Consider the following 20,296-nt stretch of genomic DNA (forward strand, 5'->3'; position numbering starts at 1 on the left):
TGCTTGGGTTATACCTGAAGCCTTCCCCCCTTGCATAGTTTCCCCATCTCCCTTTGACTAAGCGCCCCTTGGGCCGCCCCCATCCCCCCGCACGGAGAAAATCCGCCCCCGGGCTATGATGCCTGGCGAGATACAATATTCCGCGCTACTGTAGCAACACGAAATGACAGATCTTTCCTGACTAATAGTGAATTTGTGATTTGTCTTTCGTCGTGGTCGAAATAGATTTGTGCATCATTTTGATCTTGCAAGGAGAATCTATCTTGAACATGCCTGCCGAACCCGTCTCCCAGCCAGGCAGAATTGCAAGGAACAGACAACAGACATCGGTTGCCAGACGGAAGAGGGATCGCTATACAACTCACGCATGTAATCGATGCAAAGCGGCCAAAGTTCGCTGCGATGGCCGACTCCCATGTGCCTACTGCGCCGCTCGTGATCCCACCACTTGTCACTATAGTGCGCAGCGTTTGCCCAGTTTTCTAGCAGAAGAGCGGCAGCAAGAGTATGGAAATCAATCCCAAGGCTAATGAGTCTGCCATAGCACGATGAGATTTTAACATCATGACAGAGACAATGACAGCCGCTTTCAGGCATCGGTGTTGACGTTACTTGAGCAGCAGAGCGAGAAGCTGGACCTCTTGACCGGGCAAACAGCCATGCTGGCCGCCGCACACAAGCTGCCGGTGCTACCACTTTTCAACGGGGGTACTTTCGAATCCGATACTAAACAGGCCTTGCCGCTATTTCTGAGTCCCACCAGCTCGCTCTTCTGCGTCAATGTAATCGATGCACGTGTGAGAAAGCTTGAGCATCCGGCCTCGGAAGTGCCAACGTTACGAATTGCGACTGCTCCGTCGCCAACTCCATCCTCGTTCTGGATCATTCAAGGGGAGATCATTGACGGCGAACTGAGCGACATGGCCCAGAGTGATCCTTCTGATGTTTCGGAATCATCGCCACAGATGCATCCACCGCCACAAAGCCCGTATTCGAGCTCAACACGTCCGCTAGAAGAACTAGACCGCAACCATATTATGCAAATTGTGGAATCCTATGGCTACCTGGAAGGAGTCATGTATCCCATTGTTGATACCGCCGAAATCATGCAGACGGCAAAGTGTTTCCTAGATGCCAGGGCCCGCGACTCCAATCGGACGGGAGTTGGTTTTCACCTGTCTGAACTCGGCCGGAATGATTTGGCCATCCTAAAGCTGGTGGTGGCAATTGGGCTTCTGACGGAGGGTGATATGCACAATACAATGACATTGAGACTGTTTCAAAGTGTCCAGCCCGATGTGGAATCGTTGGTCTGGGGTGCTGCTGTGGACCTGAAAGACTTGGTCCTGATGACATTAGTGGTAATGGCTCGTTCCTTTCCAGAATGCTCCATGATTAGCCAGGCTGACTGTCGCTTCCCCAGAGCCTCTACTCTCTGCATCGCGGGACATGGCGTTGGGGCTGGCGATTCCTGGGAAATGTTACTCGGACGATTCTGGAGTTGGGCCTAAATAGGGAGATTGTACTGGCCCGCTCCTTCCCCAATCCATCAACCCGTATCAGGGCAATAAATACCATCTGGACGGTTTACGTTCTCGAACGCCAACTCAGCTATGGACTGGGGGTTACAAATGCCGTTCAAGATCTACGTCTTGAGGCCACATTTCCTCAACCCGTACGCCTCAGCCCTACCTCCGTTCTATATGACAGCTCCAAGAAGTCTACTAACCGTGTGGATCCAGGTTGGGGCGCCGTTCTTGAAAGCAATGATAGAGTATGCACGCATAGGCAAGCAAGCCACCGATGACCTCCTGGGTGACAGAGATCCCGGCCACCAGCAGCTAAATAATTGGCAAGACAACTATGCGTTCTTCCAATATCAACTTGAACGGTGGACACAATACACATCCAGTGGCTTCGCACCCACCAGCATCAGCAATAAAGTCGGCACAGGTCTCCAATTCGTCCGAACAATTCTCTCTCTACGAGCTAACCATCTTCGGATTCTCGTGGCGCGGGCTTTTCTCTGCACAGGTCTCCGTACCGCCGCGCCATTGGACATATGGACGACATCCGTAGACGTAGCCGCCGACACAGTCCAAACATTGGCCAATCTGGACCACTTTACCAAGGAATACCGCTTCCACCAAGCCCAATTCAACCATTTTCTCGTCTCGGCTTTGGACATCTTGCTTTTTGCCACCACATGCGAATCGTCGAAACATGGAAATCCCTTAGCCAATGGGAAGGAAATCATCGTTACCGATGCAATTGGCCTCAAAGCTCGGCAGAGTTCCATGGTAGCATTGAATCTCCTTCGTAATCTGGCTGGGACTACCCATCACTCTAAGTATCTATGGGAGCGAATGCGAGAAGTTGCGGCTCGTCTCAATCTCAGCAACTATTTGTTCTCTTCGACGTCAGGCACAGGTTCTGCCGCAAGTGCCAAAGCAGGCTCCGAAATTCACCCACAAGCCACAACGGGCGGACTAATCAATCCAACAAATCCTGACGATGTTGGTATAACGATGAGTCAATCGAAGCATTCCAGCATCGGCCAACATGATATCAACGGCGAAAGACCGATGCTTTATATTCCAACAGATGACGTGGCTGCCTGGGATTTTGGCGGGCCTTTGTCACTCTCGGAATTCGAGCTTCCACCAGATACCAGCTCCCTTCTCGATACCCGATGGTTTCCCTAGTCTCAGTGGTGGGATTGAAAAAGGGTATCCACCGCCCACTTGCTCGAACATGTCGCCAGTTGATAACGGATCAATGGTGACTGAATCCAGAGCAATGTACACAAGAACGGAAATTTTACCAGGGCGGGGTTGTATGTCTGGTCGTTTGACTTCTCCTTGTTGTCCTCTGAAATTTACTCCTTTGGAGCAAATTGGCCTCATATCGTTTGCCTTCGAAACAAGATTTAATACCTATCCCTGCACTTCTCTGCTCTTGAATCTTATCAGCGGACTCTGGCGTTCAGCAGTCGAATCACCGAGTAAGTTGTACTCTATTCCTTCCGGATTATCTTTAAACTGATCTTCCGTTCTGCCAGTCACGGACTCGACCTTGCAAGGACCCGACATGTCTTGATTAGAGCCAGCTTTTTGCCAATACATTGTCTCGACTAATAAGAGAAGCGCGCCAGCATCTCGGTGCACCATTTCACAGCCTCTTCGCTCGTGTTTTCTAGTAATCACCTCTCGGGTGTGAATCGGTGAGGCGCGAAAAACACCTCTCTTTCTGATGATGGAGTACGTAGACGGGGATGGAAATTTCGACTCTCGTAGGGAACATTTGTAGGGCACACTTTTGGGCACTTCCCGCGGTAAGACTCCAGGGTAAGCTGAGACTGAGTCGTAACGTCTTGTTAACGACCGCGTTCAAGTACCGACAACTATCGAGAGCTCGACCGAGGCGAATGTTGTCGTATGATTGGAATGTACTCGTCAGATGAGCTAATACGTGTGAGTATTCATTGCCAGGTAGAAGAAATTCGCCACCAATTGAGTTGCTGTTGGATCGGAACATAGAAAGATATGCCGGGAAAAAACAATTCCTTTATGTTCTTTCCAATTCATGAATCAGGAAGGTGTAATACCTCCAATAATCAATGTCCTCGTTCAGAGAAACTTCCCCTAGGGTCATCGTACGCCGGACTCCCGCTCTTGTGCTGCGTATTGGCCATGTACCAGAAGAAATCCTTGCGGTTTTGGTCTGCTTTGTATACGCAGTCCTGACTGTTTGTTGGCGGTCACGAATCAATTCTGACCTTTGTGGACGGTAATTGGGAATAGGAGGCAGTCGGAACTCCATTGTGCATGAAAAGCTACAGCCAGACTAAATCCAACCCGCTTGTTAGCGCTGTGTTTTCCTTCGTTGACTCTGTCCCCTTTTTCATCATGTTGATTAATGGAGTTTTGCTCACCAGTAACTCACGATGCAACGCTGCATCAATGATGACCCGTATTCCAAACTCTTTCCCAAACACTAGATCTCCCATAACATCGAACGTTAGGTAGTTACCCCCAAACGACTAAGTCGGCGGTCCAGCATATACTTGCAGCATTACATTACTGCTTTTTCGAGGCGGCACGGAAGAACCCCTCGATGTGCGGGATCATGTCCCGTTTCACGGAGAGGTTGAATTCGGTGGATCCGGGGGCCACGATGAGGCATATCCACGCGTGAAGGTCGCGGTCTCGCGAATTGAAGAGGTTCTGGGGGACCATGTGGTCGACGGACGGTTGGTAGAAGATGGTTTTTCGTACGTTTTGGTTCACCTGCAAATACCCTAACGGTCCCGAGTTAGCAGCGGAGGGCGAACCATCAATGTGAAAGGGTGGACAGTGTACCTTTGGGACCCACAGGCCCTTAGGGATCGCCCAAAAAGACTAAGAATCCAGTCATTTCATGACAGAAACTTGGACCTCTTAGCTTATATACTTGTCAGAACCTGGTTCGTGACAGATGGATACAAGATTGGGAGCGATACCGACAATTTGGCCAGGAAGAAAATCGAAATGCTTCGACCCGCTTTTCTGTATTGAATTATGTCCATCCTGAATTTCCTTCCGCTGCATTCCCTTTCCATACGCACCATATCTTTGACGTACTCGACAAATCTGCAAGTGTCTATCTCCAATGAAGGCATGGTAGAGTGAGTACCAATTGGTAATTTTCGCCTAGAATGGGCCGGGATATTAAGCTAGCGGGTGGACGTATAGGCGGGAAATGACCAGAGCGAGCAGCTAGATTTTTGGAGATGCCATGTATCAGTAAATGATTTTTCTTTAACCGCAGCATTATACTTACATAGAAGGCGCCGACCTCTAAGGGCAGGAGAATCAAGAGTGGGAATTGGTACTTGTAAAGGACCTTGCCATTCTCTGCAAGAGCGTCAACAAGCGCAGATGTAAATGCCATGATTCCTGTCTTGCTAGGAAGATAGTATTCAACCTGTTCCTTGCCTTTTCTCTCATATCCTACTTTTCAAGCGGGAAAGGGAAGATGGAACCTAAGGCAATCTGCCAAGTATTCAGGCTCAATTTGAAAGATCTCAGGCGCTTATATATCGCAACAGAGTAATAGGAATAAACAGCTAGGATTCAAAGATCTCTCCTGGTTTTGTCTGACAATCCAGAACCAAACTAGATCTTTCCTCCAGGTAATATTGGCCTGCCGGGAACCTGAGTCTTAGCTACGATTAATGAATGTCACAAAGGAAAGAGATACGCAGAAGATGATCCATCTGAAGACATTGCGCTGGAAACGGGGACGGATAGGAGAGTCGAATTTCCGTTAAGAAACCGAGATGGAAGGAATTTCTCAGAGAGTATGTTCGGAACATTCCGAAACCCAGAAAGACTAGAACCCTTGTATGACGGGCATGCATCGGATATGAAACCGGGTTCGTGCATTGAATGCAGCTGAATTGTATAACGGCGGTCTGCGGACCCACTGTGCGCGTTCGGGACGAAATGCTGTGTTCACGGTGTAGGACGCCGGAACCAACTAGGTCGCTCTTGTGATAGCCAGTAAAGCCTTGGATCAAAATTTGCCGGAGAAGGAACACGTGAAAGTTGTCTTTTCGAAATACGTGTCAGTTTGGGAATTGTGAATGAGGACAGAGTATGGAATTGGAATGCAGGAAGCGAAAGGAAAGGCCCATGGTTACAAGGATGACAAGGACGCTGAAGACGTAGTCGTCGTTCTGAATGCCACAGACGCGGAAATCCAGATTTCTGATGATTTTGGGGGTGAGCAGATGTATGACTTCATCATGTTCGACGTGGGATAGGCGCCACTATATAGAACAGACACCGCTCCGAACTTCTTTCTCATTTTCAAGGTTAGCTATCCCAGCTCGGCTGTCGTCAGCGAGGGAATGGGCCGTGGTCAAGAACGGCTTCGAGAAGCAATGATGAGGCCAAGATGCCAATGATTGGCAAATGCAACCAAAAAGCTGAAAAATTGGTATGACTTGTGGAATCCCACGTGAAAGCTGCTCTTAAGGTACTCATTTTGTCTCGGCGGTTTTCTAGCGGAGCGGACATGCTTGGCGCGCCGGCAAGAGCTTCAGCGAGCTATTGAGCTCGGAGCTTCCAGATTCAATTGTGAACGTGGTACCTGGAATCCGGTAAGGCTTTGTCACGCAATGCTCTCTTCTCAAGAGCCTCGCCTGTGATTGGCACAAGAGTCCGCTGGTCGCTCTCCACACCTGTTGTCCTCAAATTGGCATTTCTCGGCATAGGCGGGGACAGGATCCCGGGTAGCCTCGTGGTGCTTCAAGATCAGCTGCCAAATGGCTACTTTTGGTCAGCATCTTTGCGGTGGGTGAAGTAGATGATGATCATGATAGCAAACATTTCGTAAAAGTTTGGCGGACTTGGACGATGGCGTGGCTTGGCTGCTGGTGTGAGTTTGTAGATAACCGAGAGACGAGCTTCGATGCACAGGAAGAGAGAGACGGTGGGAGTATAAAGGTCTGCTTCAGACTTAGTAAAGTGGAATGGGATGGTAGGGGACCTTGAGAACAAACTCCAGGGCCACAATTGGATTCGCCAACCTCAAAATGTATCCTCTTCTCAAGACTCTGATTTTTTCTGTAATATCTGGTGCAATCGCCGCTCCAACACTCCTCGGGGCTCGCCAGGAGACACCATTCACACAGAAATCCGCAGCCTGGAACGCCGGCGCTGTGACGGAGTACCCTATTCACTCTAGTTGCAACGCCACACAAGCCCATCAGATCGCCTTGGGGCTGGAAGAGGCGATCGAGCTGGCCGAACATGCAAAGGAACATGTATTGCGATGGGGAAATAGTTCTGAGATATACCGCCGTTATTTTGGCAACCGCCCGCCATACGAGGCCATCGGCAGCTATGAAATCATCGTGGGAGGAGATAAGGGCAATGTTCTTTTCCGCTGTGACAATCCCGATGGCAACTGCAGATTGAAAGGTAGGGCATCGGAAATCGTTACATCTGTGCATAAACTGACACCGTCACCAGATTATGGAGGTCACTGGCGAGGAGAAAATGGCACCGACGAAACTGTCATTTGTGACTTGAGTTATCAGACGCGTCGATCGCTCAACCAAATGTGTGCTCTGGGATATAACGTGGCTGAATATCCCACAAACACTTTCTGGGCCTCAGATTTGATGCATCGGCTGTATCACATGCCCGCCATTGGAGGCGGATACATTGAGCATTTCACCGAGGATTATGAAGGGGTCATTGAGTTGGCATCAGGAAATGGCACCGAGTCAACTCACGATAGCGACACCTTGCAGTACTTTGCTCTCGAGGCGTACGCCTACGACATTGCCGTGCCAGGCGTAGGATGTCCTGGCCCGCGAACACCGGGAGACTCTGTGCCCACGCAATCAGCGAGCACAACGTCGAGTGTCGGCGCCGGAGCGGCGGCAACGAGTTCGGGATCGCCAACGGTTTCACAGAGCCCGTCTTCCACGTCAGAACTTCCCGGAGTAAGTTGATGGTATTTGACTTCAATCGCGCATGCTGACGGAGGACAGAACTGCCACACGCATGAAGGAGGTGACGTTCATTGCACATGAAAAAGCCATGGATTAGCCCGCGTAGAGTAGTTAATAGGGACAGGAGCGCTTTCCAAAGTAGCATGCTCGTAGCGGAAAGGCATTTTCAAGCTTTCTCTCCCTCTTTCTTTTCCTTGGAAAATGAGTTTGCGGGTCCGTAACATGGATAAATCAATTGATTGATTGATGAGGGCCATTACTCGAATTAAAAGCAGCGAGGTATTTGTCCTGATCCTGTCTGGCCCACGCCAAGATTTGCTCAGTCTTCCAGAGTCTCTCGCACCCTTTTGACAGTGTGAGGCTGCAAGATAGACAAGAGCCCACATTGGCTTCAAAGTCCTTGTTGACTGCCAATTTGCGTCCATGCGTTCGAGAAGGCCCCATCAATTGTATTGAAAATGGTCTACCTGCCCCAATGGTCCACTTCATGGCACATTGTCCTTTGCTGACCCTTTGAGTAGTCACAATCATTACGCCCATACCTTCAATGCGTCCGTTCCTCCCTCACCGCTGCCCTCGCACTCTCAAATTTCGCTTCACAAGCATCAGAAAGACACAACGTGCCTGAAATAGAAGCCGCCAGCTCTCCGGAAGTCCTGTTAAATCCTCTGACCATTGCCCGTAATGAAAACGAGAAGGTCCTCATAGAACCCAGTGTCAACAGTGTGCGAGTCAGCATACGCATCAAGCAAGCAGATGAGATTGAGAATATTCTGGTTCACAAGTTCACTCGTTTCCTGACCCAGCGTGCCGAATCCTTCTTTGTTTTGAGACGGAAGCCTGTCAAGGTATGAATACGAGTACCTTTTTTCCAGAGCTGGATTTGACGGAGCTAGGGTTATGATATCTCCTTCCTCATCACCAACACTCACACGGAAGAGATGTTGAAGCATAAGCTGGTGGACTTCATCATTCAATTCATGGAAGAAGTGGACAAAGAAATCTCCGAGATGAAGCTATTCGTATGTCCTGCATGGACCTGGCAAGTTTCCTTCCAAAGACTGATCCAACATCCAGTTGAACGCCCGAGCTCGATTTGTTGCCGAATCATTCCTGACTCCGGTAAGCCTGAAGTGTTGCCGTGGATCATCGTGGCTGACATCAGGCAGTTCGATTAGGCTGGGGGGGGGGGGGGGGGTTTTTTTTTGGCACCAATTGCACAATTTCGTGTTGTGGAACCGCATTTTTATACCCACCATGATACCAGCATAAAGCCTTTTCGGCTTCATTCGGGCTTGATAAAAAGGCGGGCATTTGCGTGAAATCCAGAACCCCTGAGAGATGATGTGACCACGAAGAACGACGTCAAGGCATGCAGGATGCTCTCGGTAATCCAGCATGGGGATGAAGCATTGCGATGTACGATGAATCGATCATGCCAAAAAAGACAGGAGAGAAATATCATCATTGTCCTGATCCTGCTGCCCAAAAAATTCCACCTTTTGATCCAAGTTTATTCTTTGACACCAGGCCTAGGCTATGGCCCTTCCATGTCCATGACCAGGCTGCATGGCTTGAAAGTTCCATGAGGCACCGTTTCCTGTGCTGACTGCTCCAGAGCTTTTCATGAGGATGTCCCACTCTTTTCAACGTGCTGCTAGCGTATCTTCTTCCCGTTCATTGCTCATACGACTTCAACGTTGGATGGCGAGGGAAGCTTGCATGCACCCGATCTTTGACAACCGAATAAAAGGAATAGATAGGTCTGTCCTCAATGAACCTGGCAGATTCATCTCTGACTCTACAGGGCTGTGACTTGAACAGGCACCTTTGACATTCATCATGAGGCTCAATGCAGGTGTGAGGCTGCGTTTAACCTTGCTGTCACAGTTCAGGGAGTCCCCTCCTAGATTTCACACGGCTTCGAAAACCAACTTCCTCATTTGTCTCTCTGCAATCACCCGCCTGTTCTCACTTCCGGATCAAGGGCAACAAATATCGAGATACGTTCGCGTGCTGAACTGAATCGTCGTGTTGTTCGACTTTGTCTTAACTTCCCTCCTCACCTCGCCATCTTTTTCCACAACCTCAACCTCTACCCTTTAATTCCTCTACATGTGATCGTTGGCGTGATCCAGACAAGTCAGCATGGAGTGGAATCGGTACTCCTCTTCTCCCGCTGAGGAGCAGCATGTTGAAGAGTCTGAACTTTCAGGCCCAGGACCCGCTGTTCCGACTGTCGACGATCCTGCGCTTCCTACTCTCCGGTCGCAGTCAAACTCTCGTCCATCAGCGGATCTTCACGTCTTGCCTCCAACTTATCAAAACATTTCTGTCGCAGGACCTCAAATGGCTTTTCAACCTCAGGTTGCTCCCATCTACCAATTTCCTCAAATCCCCCTCATGCCCGGCACGATGCCAACGCAGCAAGCTGGTTGGATTCCACCGTCTCCGGGGCCTGTATACTTCACCGATCATACGTCGTTCTTTTCGAATCAAAGCTTTGGTCCCGTCCCTCCGATCACTTCTGTCAGTCCTGTCACTTCTACTGCGGCCATGGAGTCAGGTGTGCCTTTTGATCCGAATTCTCCACCGCCATTCATCGACAGAACACCTCTCTATCCACCAAGACCTCACGGTGTGATCAAGATCCAGAACGTAAGTCTTCCCTGGTCGAAACCTACCTGCAGGTCTGCTTTGTTTACCACCCGGCAGTGTCCTCACGTTTTCGTGACATCAACCGGTACGCTATCACAAGAGGATCTAGGAAATCTGATAGATCCGTTAGGTCTACAAAAACAGATCGGTACCCTTCCCAAATGCTGTTGTGTCCGAGCCTGCCTGATATCGAATCTGGCTTTGTTTTCATTGTCATAAGGGAAATGAAGCTAATCATGTCACGTTCTCGCTCTAGATCCCCTATGGCCTCACTATGGCGGAAGTTCAACAATTCATCGGCAAATATGTCCACCATGACGACTTGATCAGAGTACATGTTGATGGCTTCCCCGTCCATATCATCATGGAACGTTCGACGGGCAAGACCATGGACTGCTACATCGAAATCGTTTCTCCAGAGGTCGCAGCGGAAGCCCACGAACGTAGTTTTGGCCTTACACGTTGCCATTATCCCAAGCTAGGGCAGAGACACGTCAACGTGGAACTCAGCAACCAAGCAGAATTGATGAGAGATTTGTTCCCACGGGCCCGCAGCGTTATCTGGGTGAATGAAAAGAACGGAGCGCCGAAATATGTCGAGACAACTGATCCGTACTCGTCGGGCTTCAATGGCTTCTTGACCAGAGAAGAGTTGAATGGCGTCATCAGACATGCCGAGTATCCACAACGTGTAAGTCGTCTCCATAACGCAACTTCAACTGTGATTGACATGTACAACCTGCAGTCTCCCTTTGCCATGCGCAGCTATCAGCGTACATTTGAATGCACCATCAGTACGTTGTACAAGGTAAGAAATAGCCTGGACACATGATAAAGAGGAGGCATATTCTAACACTCACCCAGTACCCATGGTATGCGCGAGAATTGTATGGAATGAGACACCAAGCATTCGTCTTCGCTGTCTATCTTCGCCAGCTAGAAATTCTCCTTGGCAAAGCCGACCCCAACGCTCACACTCCCCGTGAAGTCGGCTTGGACAACAAATTGTTGATGGACTTCTTTTTCTCCGGCATGAATTGTTGCGGTTTCTCCGAGCGTCAGAAAGCTACCATAGCTGAACTTGCCATCAAAGTCAGTCAGGGCTGCCCACTTCGCATCCACGCGAGGCACTGGCCATTTCAAACTCTCGCTCCTCATCCCTTCACCTTGTCGGATCAAGATGTTGGCATGTGGCTCGATATTTTGAATCGTGGCATGATCGTCATCGAGATGGAGGGGCGTGATTGGATTGGCGTCGAACCTCATCTGCTGGTTGCCAGAGACAACAATGGTTACGTTGAATTCATCTGTACCGAAGAAGGCATGGACCTGACTCGCGAGGATTTCTCTTCCTTGGAAGTCGGCTTCATGAACGAGATGATGCATTATGGCTGGTCAACCTATCTTCGAGATCTCGGTGTGGATCCGACATCGGTTCTTCCAGGACTACCAAAGCGACCTGAGAAGAAGCCGGACCTCGAAATGACTCTGCGAACGCTTCCGCCTGTTTCTGGTCCTGAGGTGGTGCGCGGTCAACAATCCACCACCGTCAAGCAACATCAGTCCGCTTGCACCGCTGATCTCGCTGGAACTCACGTTGCAGATGATCAAGGATCCGATGCTTCTCCTATCCACGGAGGCGACGATGATGGTCGACTTTCAGACACCACAGTCAACCCAGCCGACGATGGCCCAGAGGTAAATGCGCCTGAAGGCTCTGGTTCCAGCGAACATCGAGGAAATCAACCTACCACTCTTGCACGCAATAGTCCTCTTGAGGCGTATTTGAAAGTCCTCCGGCTGACGCGCGACGCCGACCAAGCAGAACGAGAAGCTGAAGATAGACAAGCTCCAGACCGAGGACGTGGAGCAGGGTTGACATTGAGTGTTCCATCTCAATCACGCGCTCTTCAACGTCATCGTACCGTCGCCGGCTCGCCTTTTAGAGTTGAGTCTCTTGCGTCGGCACCGCAACGTCTGAGCACGCGCACTGCCAGTGACTCCGCATTGAGCACTTCTCCCTCCATGGCCGATTACATTAGTCAACATGCGGGCTTGGGCAATGGTGTCATTAGTTCCCCCACAATCAACACATTTCGCAACGCGGCTCCATCCAGCAACCCTGGTATTGCATCCTACTCTGACCAAGTCCCTCGTCGCGAGCATCGTCTAGTTACCATTCGCACTCTTGAAGGGGCTTCGCTGCAATTTTCATCACGAGCACGTTCTTCCACCACCGCTAGAACTGCAGATACGGAGGAGTCTCGCCCTAGTGCGGCTTACGCTGCAGCTGCTATAGCAGTGTCCTTGATGAATGCCCCGACTACACCACATCGCTCGGCAACTAATAGTCCTGTGGTCATGCCTGCCGTTGGGAGACCTAGTCCCAGCCATACCCGCGACTTTGGAATGAGTTCTCCGCTGACATTTGGCACCGGCGTTGGAAACAGTGCTTCTTCATCCACCCCCGCTTCCCCGGCTCCAGCTCGCGGCACGAGCAGAGGTATAGGCGTCACTCTGCCTCCAGGCTTTGGTTCCCCGCTTGCCAACGACGGCACTGCTGCAGGCAGACGCGGACTCGAAGATTCCGGGTTTGGCAGCCACCCAAGCAGTCCAAATATTTCCCGTCGACAACGCTCTCACGCTCGTCCTGCTTTCAATATCAACGACACTATTAATGAAGAAATCGAGGACGACTATGGCGACTTCATGTCCGGCCCCGGTGCCCAGACTCGTTCTCCAAGGGGATACGATTCCTGAACGAATCATCATACCAAAACAAACAAGTCTGACTATTTTTCAGGACTCAATTTTCCTTGGGTCTCATCGTCTTTTCTTGGTGTGAAATCTTGGATGATTGGCTTGGACCACCAGCAGGTGAAATACAGGACGAGTTTCTGACGGGAGATGAGACGTGAGATGGTCGGTATTGGATCACCGCTGGTGATGATTCTCAATAGTTGTGAAAGTATGGTAGTGGAATAATGAAAGTTGACATGATAAAGTGGTGAATGCTGTTTGCTTCATGTAAAGGAGAGGCAAAGAGCGTACATGAGAGGCATAACACAGCGAAGTAGAAGATCATAGCACACAGCATAGGATATCTCCCAAAAAGACCATGGATCAGACAGAATCAGCCAGGGAGCTTGAATGAAACTAACTACTCGAATGAATATTTATCCAAAAAAAAGCCGAGTCATTGTTGCATGCTGTAACATGCATAATGCCTATTGTGAGACTAGGCCTCTTGCGCCATATTTTTCTCTACCATGACGAATTACCTTCTACAAGTCAGAAAAATAAGAAAAAAAAAAAAAAAGGAAGGGTGGGGAAGCTGTTACTCTCAGCCTTACGCTACCGCCCTCTCTGTCTCGGCCTCGTGACTGGTCAAAGCCTTGCTTCATCACATCCATCACATTGCTGCCTTAGAACATTCCCCAGGAGAACACATTTCTGCCTGAAGCACAAGAGGCGAATAAAATAGGCGTTTCGACACACCACGGTCGACACCACGGCTCTACAGGCCCTCTCAGCCCCTTCGAAGCCTTAAATTGCCATGCGCTGGTTCACCAATGCCAGTGCTGGAGGGTATCTTCCCGGTTTTTGCCCTGCATATCATGTCAAAACGTGTCAATTGCAGTTCACGTCAAGTCCCGTCCCGTGGCCCCCATATGCGGCGGGATGAACGATGTCGTGCATAACGGCAACGGTCGTTCTCAGCCTCCGTCCGTAGGATGCCTAGGGCGGTTCAAGTTTGGGGCGAGTTTTCTTCTTTCCACATGACCACATATCTCCGAAACCGGGACGATCTCCAAACGTTGACTTTGAGGATATAATTGGTGGGAACGATCTAACGGCTGACAACGGGGGTTCTGTCGTTGACTGTATCATCCTGCCATGATTGGACCGTCGTTGACGTCAAAAGCAACTGGCGTAGCGGAAAAATCCCCCAAATCACCATGCAAAGAAATGGCACAAACCCAAAGGACAAGGAATAACATGGCTGGCAAGAACACAACAAGTATGTGTCAAAAGTCAAAAGCCATAGACATTTCAAGTTCGACTATCAGAAAAAGGCTCAATGATTCCTCCCGGTTTGTTGATACCAATGCTTATCCATCTCTCCTTTCCCAACTACCGACGAACAGAACCATTCTCCCATGTATGTAACACCATTGATCAATCTGTTTGTTGCGTCTGAATTGACCAAACATTTTGTTGCCAAACGGTCATTGCGATCCTTTTTGGGACATTGGTATACACTGGAATAATTGGTCGGTTTCGTGTGTTTGTTTCCACCCTCTTGCCATGAACTCCTCATCTCACGCATCTGACCAGCGGTTTTTGTTCCGTCCCTTCAATCCTTTTGCCCATTTTTGATCTTGCCGGGAGGAGAAAAGAAAATCTCTCTGCCATCAAATTTGGAAGAAAAGAACTAAAAACTGATACAAAACCGCCGGCAAAGCTCGAGAGAAGAGGTCAAAAGGAACTATGAATACATGAAGACTTTCAAAGCGGTTGATGTAGTTTGCGCAAAAAAGGAAAAAAAAAAAAAAATTTGGATGATAGCCCTCCCAAAGTACAGTCGAACAGCAAAGAGCAAATAAAAGCAGAGAGCCACCCAGGTACATTTCGTTCCAGCATTCGCGAGGAAAAGAAATGGGCTCTGATAGCCGAGGGACACCACGAAACAACGTCGTGATAATGGTTGCGGGAGAGAGTTGATCAAACAGCCACCCAGTTGTTAAGTTCTTTGACTTTTAGCCTCCCATCCAATTCGCTGGCGAATTTCCAGTAAAGACCGATCTTGTGATAAAAAATGAAATGTTGGGTTGCCCCGAGGTGTATATATCTTTTTGGGGGGGGGGGGGGGGAAAAAAGTGCAATTAATAGTCGGCGCCGTTGATGAGTACAGTACCCCCAAGAGCTAGCTCCTCAGGTTACACACCGCCCGCGTGCATGATTTTGTTGTCTTGGGGTGGGCCGAAGGCTTTAAGGCGGGCCTTAACGGCGAACCCAACGGGCTAGTTATTTCTTGCCGTCAAGTTTGCTCAACATTTCGTTGTCGTTTCTCCCTCGTAGTTCTGGGACGCCGGTAGTCGGATTACCAAGCATTTCATGTACTTTCATGCCACTTCTGCCATTAGCAGATGACGCGGCAGAATTCGGATGATTTGGAGGTGGAGTTCTTCCATCATCGGGACCCTGGCCATGAAGGGGTGAGTTGAAGCTTTGTGCTGATTGTGGTGTCAATCCCGATGGAGGTGACACATTGCCCTTTTGGGATTGATTGCCGTTTGGATAGCGTGGTTGCTGAGGATAAGACTGATAGCTCATGGTCGAGGTTGCAGGCGAGGTAGGTGCCCCGCTATTAGGATCAGCGTAATCGTAGCTGCCGCTACTATTGGCACGCGACTCATATGTACTATGACGAGGACGAGAGTTCGGGTGGGGAGACTGGGATTCATGAGAATTCTCGTTGTGGGGGTCATCATCAGGAGGGGGACGCTTAAGACTGACACGTTCATCATGTTGGGCAGGCTGAGCCTGTCCTTGTGCGTCATACGGTGACCCAGCTGGAGGGTACGTTGGCATACCAGCCTGATATGGAGGATAAGACTGAGGAGGAGGATAGCTATGGGCCGGAGGTGGGGGCGGATAGTTATATTGAGGTTGTCCGTGTGGTCCGGGGGGTCCTAGGGGCTGTCCGTGCGCACCGTAGAGCATTGGTTGTTCGTGTCCATTTTGACCGGTGCGACTGTCAGATTGACCAGCGATGGGAGCCCTGGCACCAGGTCCGTAGACGGCGTTGGCTGGAACAAAGGCCGCTTGCGACGAGACGGGATGAAACAGACATTGTTGGTTGAACCGGACACAATTCTGACAGCGGCCATCTGGAGAACTGTCATAACCCGAGCATCGAATCTATGGAAAGCTTGTCAGTCTTCGACACGTCGCTTCCTCGAGAATATTCGGCACACCTTTCTCTTTCGACAATACTTGCAGGCTATGGCTGTTCGCTGTCTCGGTGCCGCCGCCGGTGGAGGAGGCGCATAGTGTTGAGGAGGGTAATATCCGTGAGCGGGAGGATATGGTGGGGGAAGGCGATAGGCATCTGGCTGCATTGGTTGAGGAGGTTGACCGAGATCCGGTCTCGAGGGATAGGCATATCCTGGATGTTGAGGATCCTGAGAATGTCAGCTGGGTTGTTGAATTTTTCACAATCACTCGGGTGACGAGAACTTACAGGATAGGGCTGAGGAGGAGGATAAGCACTATGCTGACCTGGCCAACCTTGCGGAGGAGGATATGGATGCGTCGCTCTGGCGTCTGGATATTGGCCTTGACGGGATGGATCTGGAGGGGGATACGCATTCCTGTCGTCTCTCGCCGAGGCCCTTTGAGGAGATTGTTGAGAGTAATAACCACCACCCTGGTTCGGATCATCCGGAGAAGGATATTGAGGACGTTGAGCTTCCCTAGGATCGGCCATTTGCGCCATGTCCCACGATCGCGATTTGTGAGTGATACAGGTTCAGAAGACCGGTCACAACGCGGCCGGGAAAGGACCGAGGCTAACGAAAACGGGCAAGGTAAAGGCCGTCGAGGCGATAGATGAGGCAACCAGACGCAGTCGAAAGTGGTTGTCTTTTGGCTCTCAGAGCGGTGGAATCAGAAGGATAATTGGGACCCTCAGAACCAGCTCAAGGTCGAAAGATGAGAACGCAGTCGCAAACCACTGCGCAGTGAGGGAAAAACGAAGGCCAAAAGATGAGTCCTGCAAGGGTGTGAAGATATATACTGGGCGAAGGTTATTATTTGCTGCTTAGAAAGTTCTTCCCCAAAAAATTTCCCCCCTTTGTGGATGAGAGTACGAGGTCGGGCCGTGGTAAACGGATCAGGTGTTCGCAGCGGGACAGGAGGGACGGGTTGGTGAGAAGGCGTCAAGGCGATGGGGAAAAAGTCGTGAGAAGGTGAGAATCGAGGTGAGAGTGGGTAGGTCGGTGAGGGAAGTGACGAGCTGAAGGATGACGATGATGGGAGAGTGACCGTTGTCGAGGGATGATTGGAGATGTGACAAAGAGGATGTACTTGCACTGCTTGGTGCTGTGGCGTGGCGAGCCGGTTATAGGCTGACAAGCGCTGCAGGCACAGGCGAAGGACTCGAGGGAACTAGGCTACAGGCGGGGGGCGGGAGCAGCAGCCAAAAACTAAGTACTTCGAGTAGCACTCGTTGCGTTCTTTTCTGGAAAGCCTAAAGGGTTCCGGCGAGTCGGGACGGAGGGCGGTAGTGCGGCCTGCAAGCAGGGATTATCAGGTGCCAGGTTGCCAGATGGCCAGGTGGATTCGATAACCAGCCAGACTAGGGGGGTGGAAAATGTGACTCGTCCTCGTTGTCTGTGCTTCGTACTGGTTAGCCTGCTGCCACTAATGGCCGCACTGGGCACAAATGATCTTTCAAAGCCGTGTCCGGGCTTTGCCTGGGAGCCTAGAGTAATCCAGGAAGGGCTTCCACACTGCTTCGATTTTGTGGTGGCAGCCCGCTCCCCCCTTGTTGGTGGTACCTCTTGTACGTACTGAATAACTCAAGGATATAGGCTGGCGACAAAGTAGGTGAACTTCTTCCCTTCCCTGATTTTCCGTGGGCGTCTCTTGTCAACCTGCAGGCAGTGTATAGCGTGGGTGCTTTTTCTGGGATCACCTCTCCGTATTTTTTTGATTTATTTCACGGATATTGGCGCCGAATGTGGAATGAATTTCGAAGGGGTGATGGGATCCTTTTCTTTTTTTTTTTTTTTTTTTTTTTTGCTTTTGTTCCTTTGTCTCGATCGTCGTTTTCCTTTGATGATAGATAACTGCCGATCGGTGACTATAGATCAATAGCGATAATAATTTGAATCTGTCACTGAAAATATGGATTTCAGCCGGGCTTTGTGACGCTTCAGTTCGCTCCCAAGTCCGCACAGCTCGCCTCTAGCTTCGTATTTCGTCTTTGCTCGGATACTGGAATGGGAAAAATTGGAGGTTATGCGCAAATAATGGACCGCCGAGAATTCTGAAACCTGAAAGAATTAAACTGGTCAATGGACTCGATGGGTACGGTGGCCCTCGAGAAAGTCGTCAACCAGCGAACATGCAGGATCCACTCCGGGAGAAGGCGAGCGTAGCAAGGACTTAGATGTGAGATGCAGGCGACCAAGATGGAATTTAGGGCTCCCTAGACTCTCTTTGGAAAATTGAGTGGGAGCCAAGCGAGGGGAAAACACCAGTCAGCGTGTCCAGAATCAGATATGGAGCGAGTCGTCTCTTCTTTCCGTCAACGTGCTAGATGCGTCAATGTCCCTCCCACTGAAACCGTGTGGATGGTGACGACCTCTAGGTTCGTGCCCCTTGGGGCGATAAGCCTGTCCTGTCCTGTTCTCTTGTCTTCCAGGCTGGCAAAGGTTCAGTACTTGGTCCTGGTCTGGGCTGGATTTAGGGTTTTTCGCTGGTTCGAAAAGAGTAAGCCAGCGGCGTGTGATCCCCGGGATGCCAGTAGGTTTTGCCGCAGCCAGCCGCGATTAATAATGAAATGGCCACAACGTTTATAAACTAGTCTCAGAATCGATGAGGAGGGGATCCGAAGCTGCAATAAAATGTTCGATTCGACCGCTTTATTGGATCGCATGGACTTTTTCGATGACCCGCGGCGGGTGGCAAGTGAGGGAACATCCAGAGACCTGAGTCTAATTGTGTCTTATTGTCAGTGCGGCAAGGTGACGATAGTGGGATGTGAAATTGTGGTGGGTGGTTTTGGTGAGACACAGGCGGGCGCAGATCCGGAAAAAATGGCTATTTGAATGCAGGCAGGAAGAGTGCGGGAGAGAGAAAAGGGTATTTGCGGAGCGCTGTGTGATGAGTTGCTCGGTACTGTGTCAAGGCCGGTTGTAATGCTCGGGTATTGGTATTGCCTTCGTCGGAGGTTCACCGCGGACAGAAGGATGGAGCCCAAAAAGCCTGATGAGCTTTGGAAAAAGAGGGGGGTGTGATATTAAATCTATTTGTATTTATTCTCTCCCTGTAAACCAAAAGAAATTCGGATCTTTCGGGCGGCCCTCTCTCGCCTTTATGTTTTGGGAGGGACGGTCCAGTCCCCCTTGTCTCCCTTGCCATTGCAGAGATCCCAACTTGTGAGGTTGGCATGCTCTGGGGTCCAACCTTGCCAGACCAGCAGAACGCTCACTCGTGGGTTGGATATTTGGGCAGAAAACTAGTTTAATAGACAGGCAAACAGTCTTTTTCACGATACTTTTGCGTGATCGAGCGGCCCTCAACAAGTATCCTGCCCGCATCCTGCAGCGTGTAGCGTGCAGCAATGCAATGCAGACCCACCACTGGCCAGCGGTGGCCGTACCCGCCCGTGGATTGCGCCCTGGATGCACAAATACACCTGGTCCACCCCCTCGCAGCTCGGCATCCCTCCCCCGCCCTAAGGACAGGGAATGTTCCAATTCTCTCAAACTCTCTACTTTCGTATCCACTAGTACGATACAAGCTTGATACGTTTGGTTGACATCTTGCCTCCGAAGGTCAGACAGAGACGACCCAGGGAGTAATTTGCAGCGCCATCATCCTGGGTCACCAGAATATCGCCTATCCCCTCCGTCGGGGAGCCGTCCATCAATAACTTGCTTAACACCGTCGATCCCTCAACCTTCGCCTCCCCGATCAAGACTTTGGAGACAGAATCGGTCAAAAAGAAATCGATGGACTTTGGCACCAGTCGTGACAAATCTCCGCCAGGGTCGGCAGACACACTTTGAATACCTGGTTCCCTGTATGGAGGAAGGGGTGGTGGAATTCTCGCGCTGCATTGTGTAGTGCAACATCCAGCCGGCCAGCATCAACGCTTCTTGTGGTTGGAAACTTCTTGCCTGTGTCACCATCACCGCCACCCAACTGCCTCGGGCGGGCTGCCTCGTTGTCACCTCTCTGGCCTGTTTGCTACTTTTTCGACCATGACGCGGGACACGAAAAGTCGCAATTGTACCTGTCCTAGTGGGGAATTGATACTGAGGGCGTCAGAACCAAGACCAGTTTCCACTGCACAGCCCCTTTTGCCCTGCTCTATAATAAAGATTTTGAAACAAT

General features: G+C 50.3%; 4 protein-coding genes across 4 annotated transcripts; 3 read left to right on the forward strand and 1 right to left on the reverse strand.

Moving 5' to 3' along the window:
• Positions 1 to 269: 269 nt before the first annotated feature.
• On the forward strand, positions 270 to 2,705 carry Z518_01317 (uncharacterized protein; the record flags this gene model as incomplete). Its single annotated transcript, XM_013421918.1, has 5 exons — positions 270 to 505; positions 584 to 874; positions 932 to 1,361; positions 1,424 to 1,675; positions 1,743 to 2,705. 5 exons carry the CDS (start codon positions 270 to 272, stop codon positions 2,703 to 2,705), a joined length of 2,172 nt encoding a protein of 723 aa, XP_013277372.1.
• Positions 2,706 to 6,580: 3,875 nt separating this feature from the next.
• Positions 6,581 to 8,685, forward strand: Z518_01318 (uncharacterized protein; the record flags this gene model as incomplete). The annotated part of the gene is made up of 6 exons (XM_013421919.1): positions 6,581 to 6,968; positions 7,020 to 7,498; positions 8,029 to 8,355; positions 8,404 to 8,529; positions 8,585 to 8,629; positions 8,677 to 8,685. 6 exons carry the CDS (start codon positions 6,581 to 6,583, stop codon positions 8,683 to 8,685), a joined length of 1,374 nt encoding a protein of 457 aa, XP_013277373.1.
• A 970-nt stretch (positions 8,686 to 9,655) lies between these two features.
• Positions 9,656 to 12,925, forward strand: Z518_01319 (uncharacterized protein; the record flags this gene model as incomplete). The annotated part of the gene is made up of 4 exons (XM_013421920.1): positions 9,656 to 10,165; positions 10,422 to 10,856; positions 10,911 to 10,973; positions 11,030 to 12,925. 4 exons carry the CDS (start codon positions 9,656 to 9,658, stop codon positions 12,923 to 12,925), a joined length of 2,904 nt encoding a protein of 967 aa, XP_013277374.1.
• Positions 12,926 to 15,193: 2,268 nt separating this feature from the next.
• On the reverse strand, positions 15,194 to 16,667 carry Z518_01320 (uncharacterized protein; the record flags this gene model as incomplete). Its single annotated transcript, XM_013421921.1, has 3 exons — positions 15,194 to 16,090; positions 16,147 to 16,353; positions 16,413 to 16,667. 3 exons carry the CDS (start codon positions 16,665 to 16,667, stop codon positions 15,194 to 15,196), a joined length of 1,359 nt encoding a protein of 452 aa, XP_013277375.1.
• Between the last annotated feature and the right edge of the window lie 3,629 nt (positions 16,668 to 20,296).

Source organism: Rhinocladiella mackenziei, assembly GCF_000835555.1.
Source record: "Rhinocladiella mackenziei CBS 650.93 unplaced genomic scaffold supercont1.1, whole genome shotgun sequence".
Lineage (NCBI taxonomy): Eukaryota > Fungi > Ascomycota > Eurotiomycetes > Chaetothyriales > Herpotrichiellaceae > Rhinocladiella > Rhinocladiella mackenziei.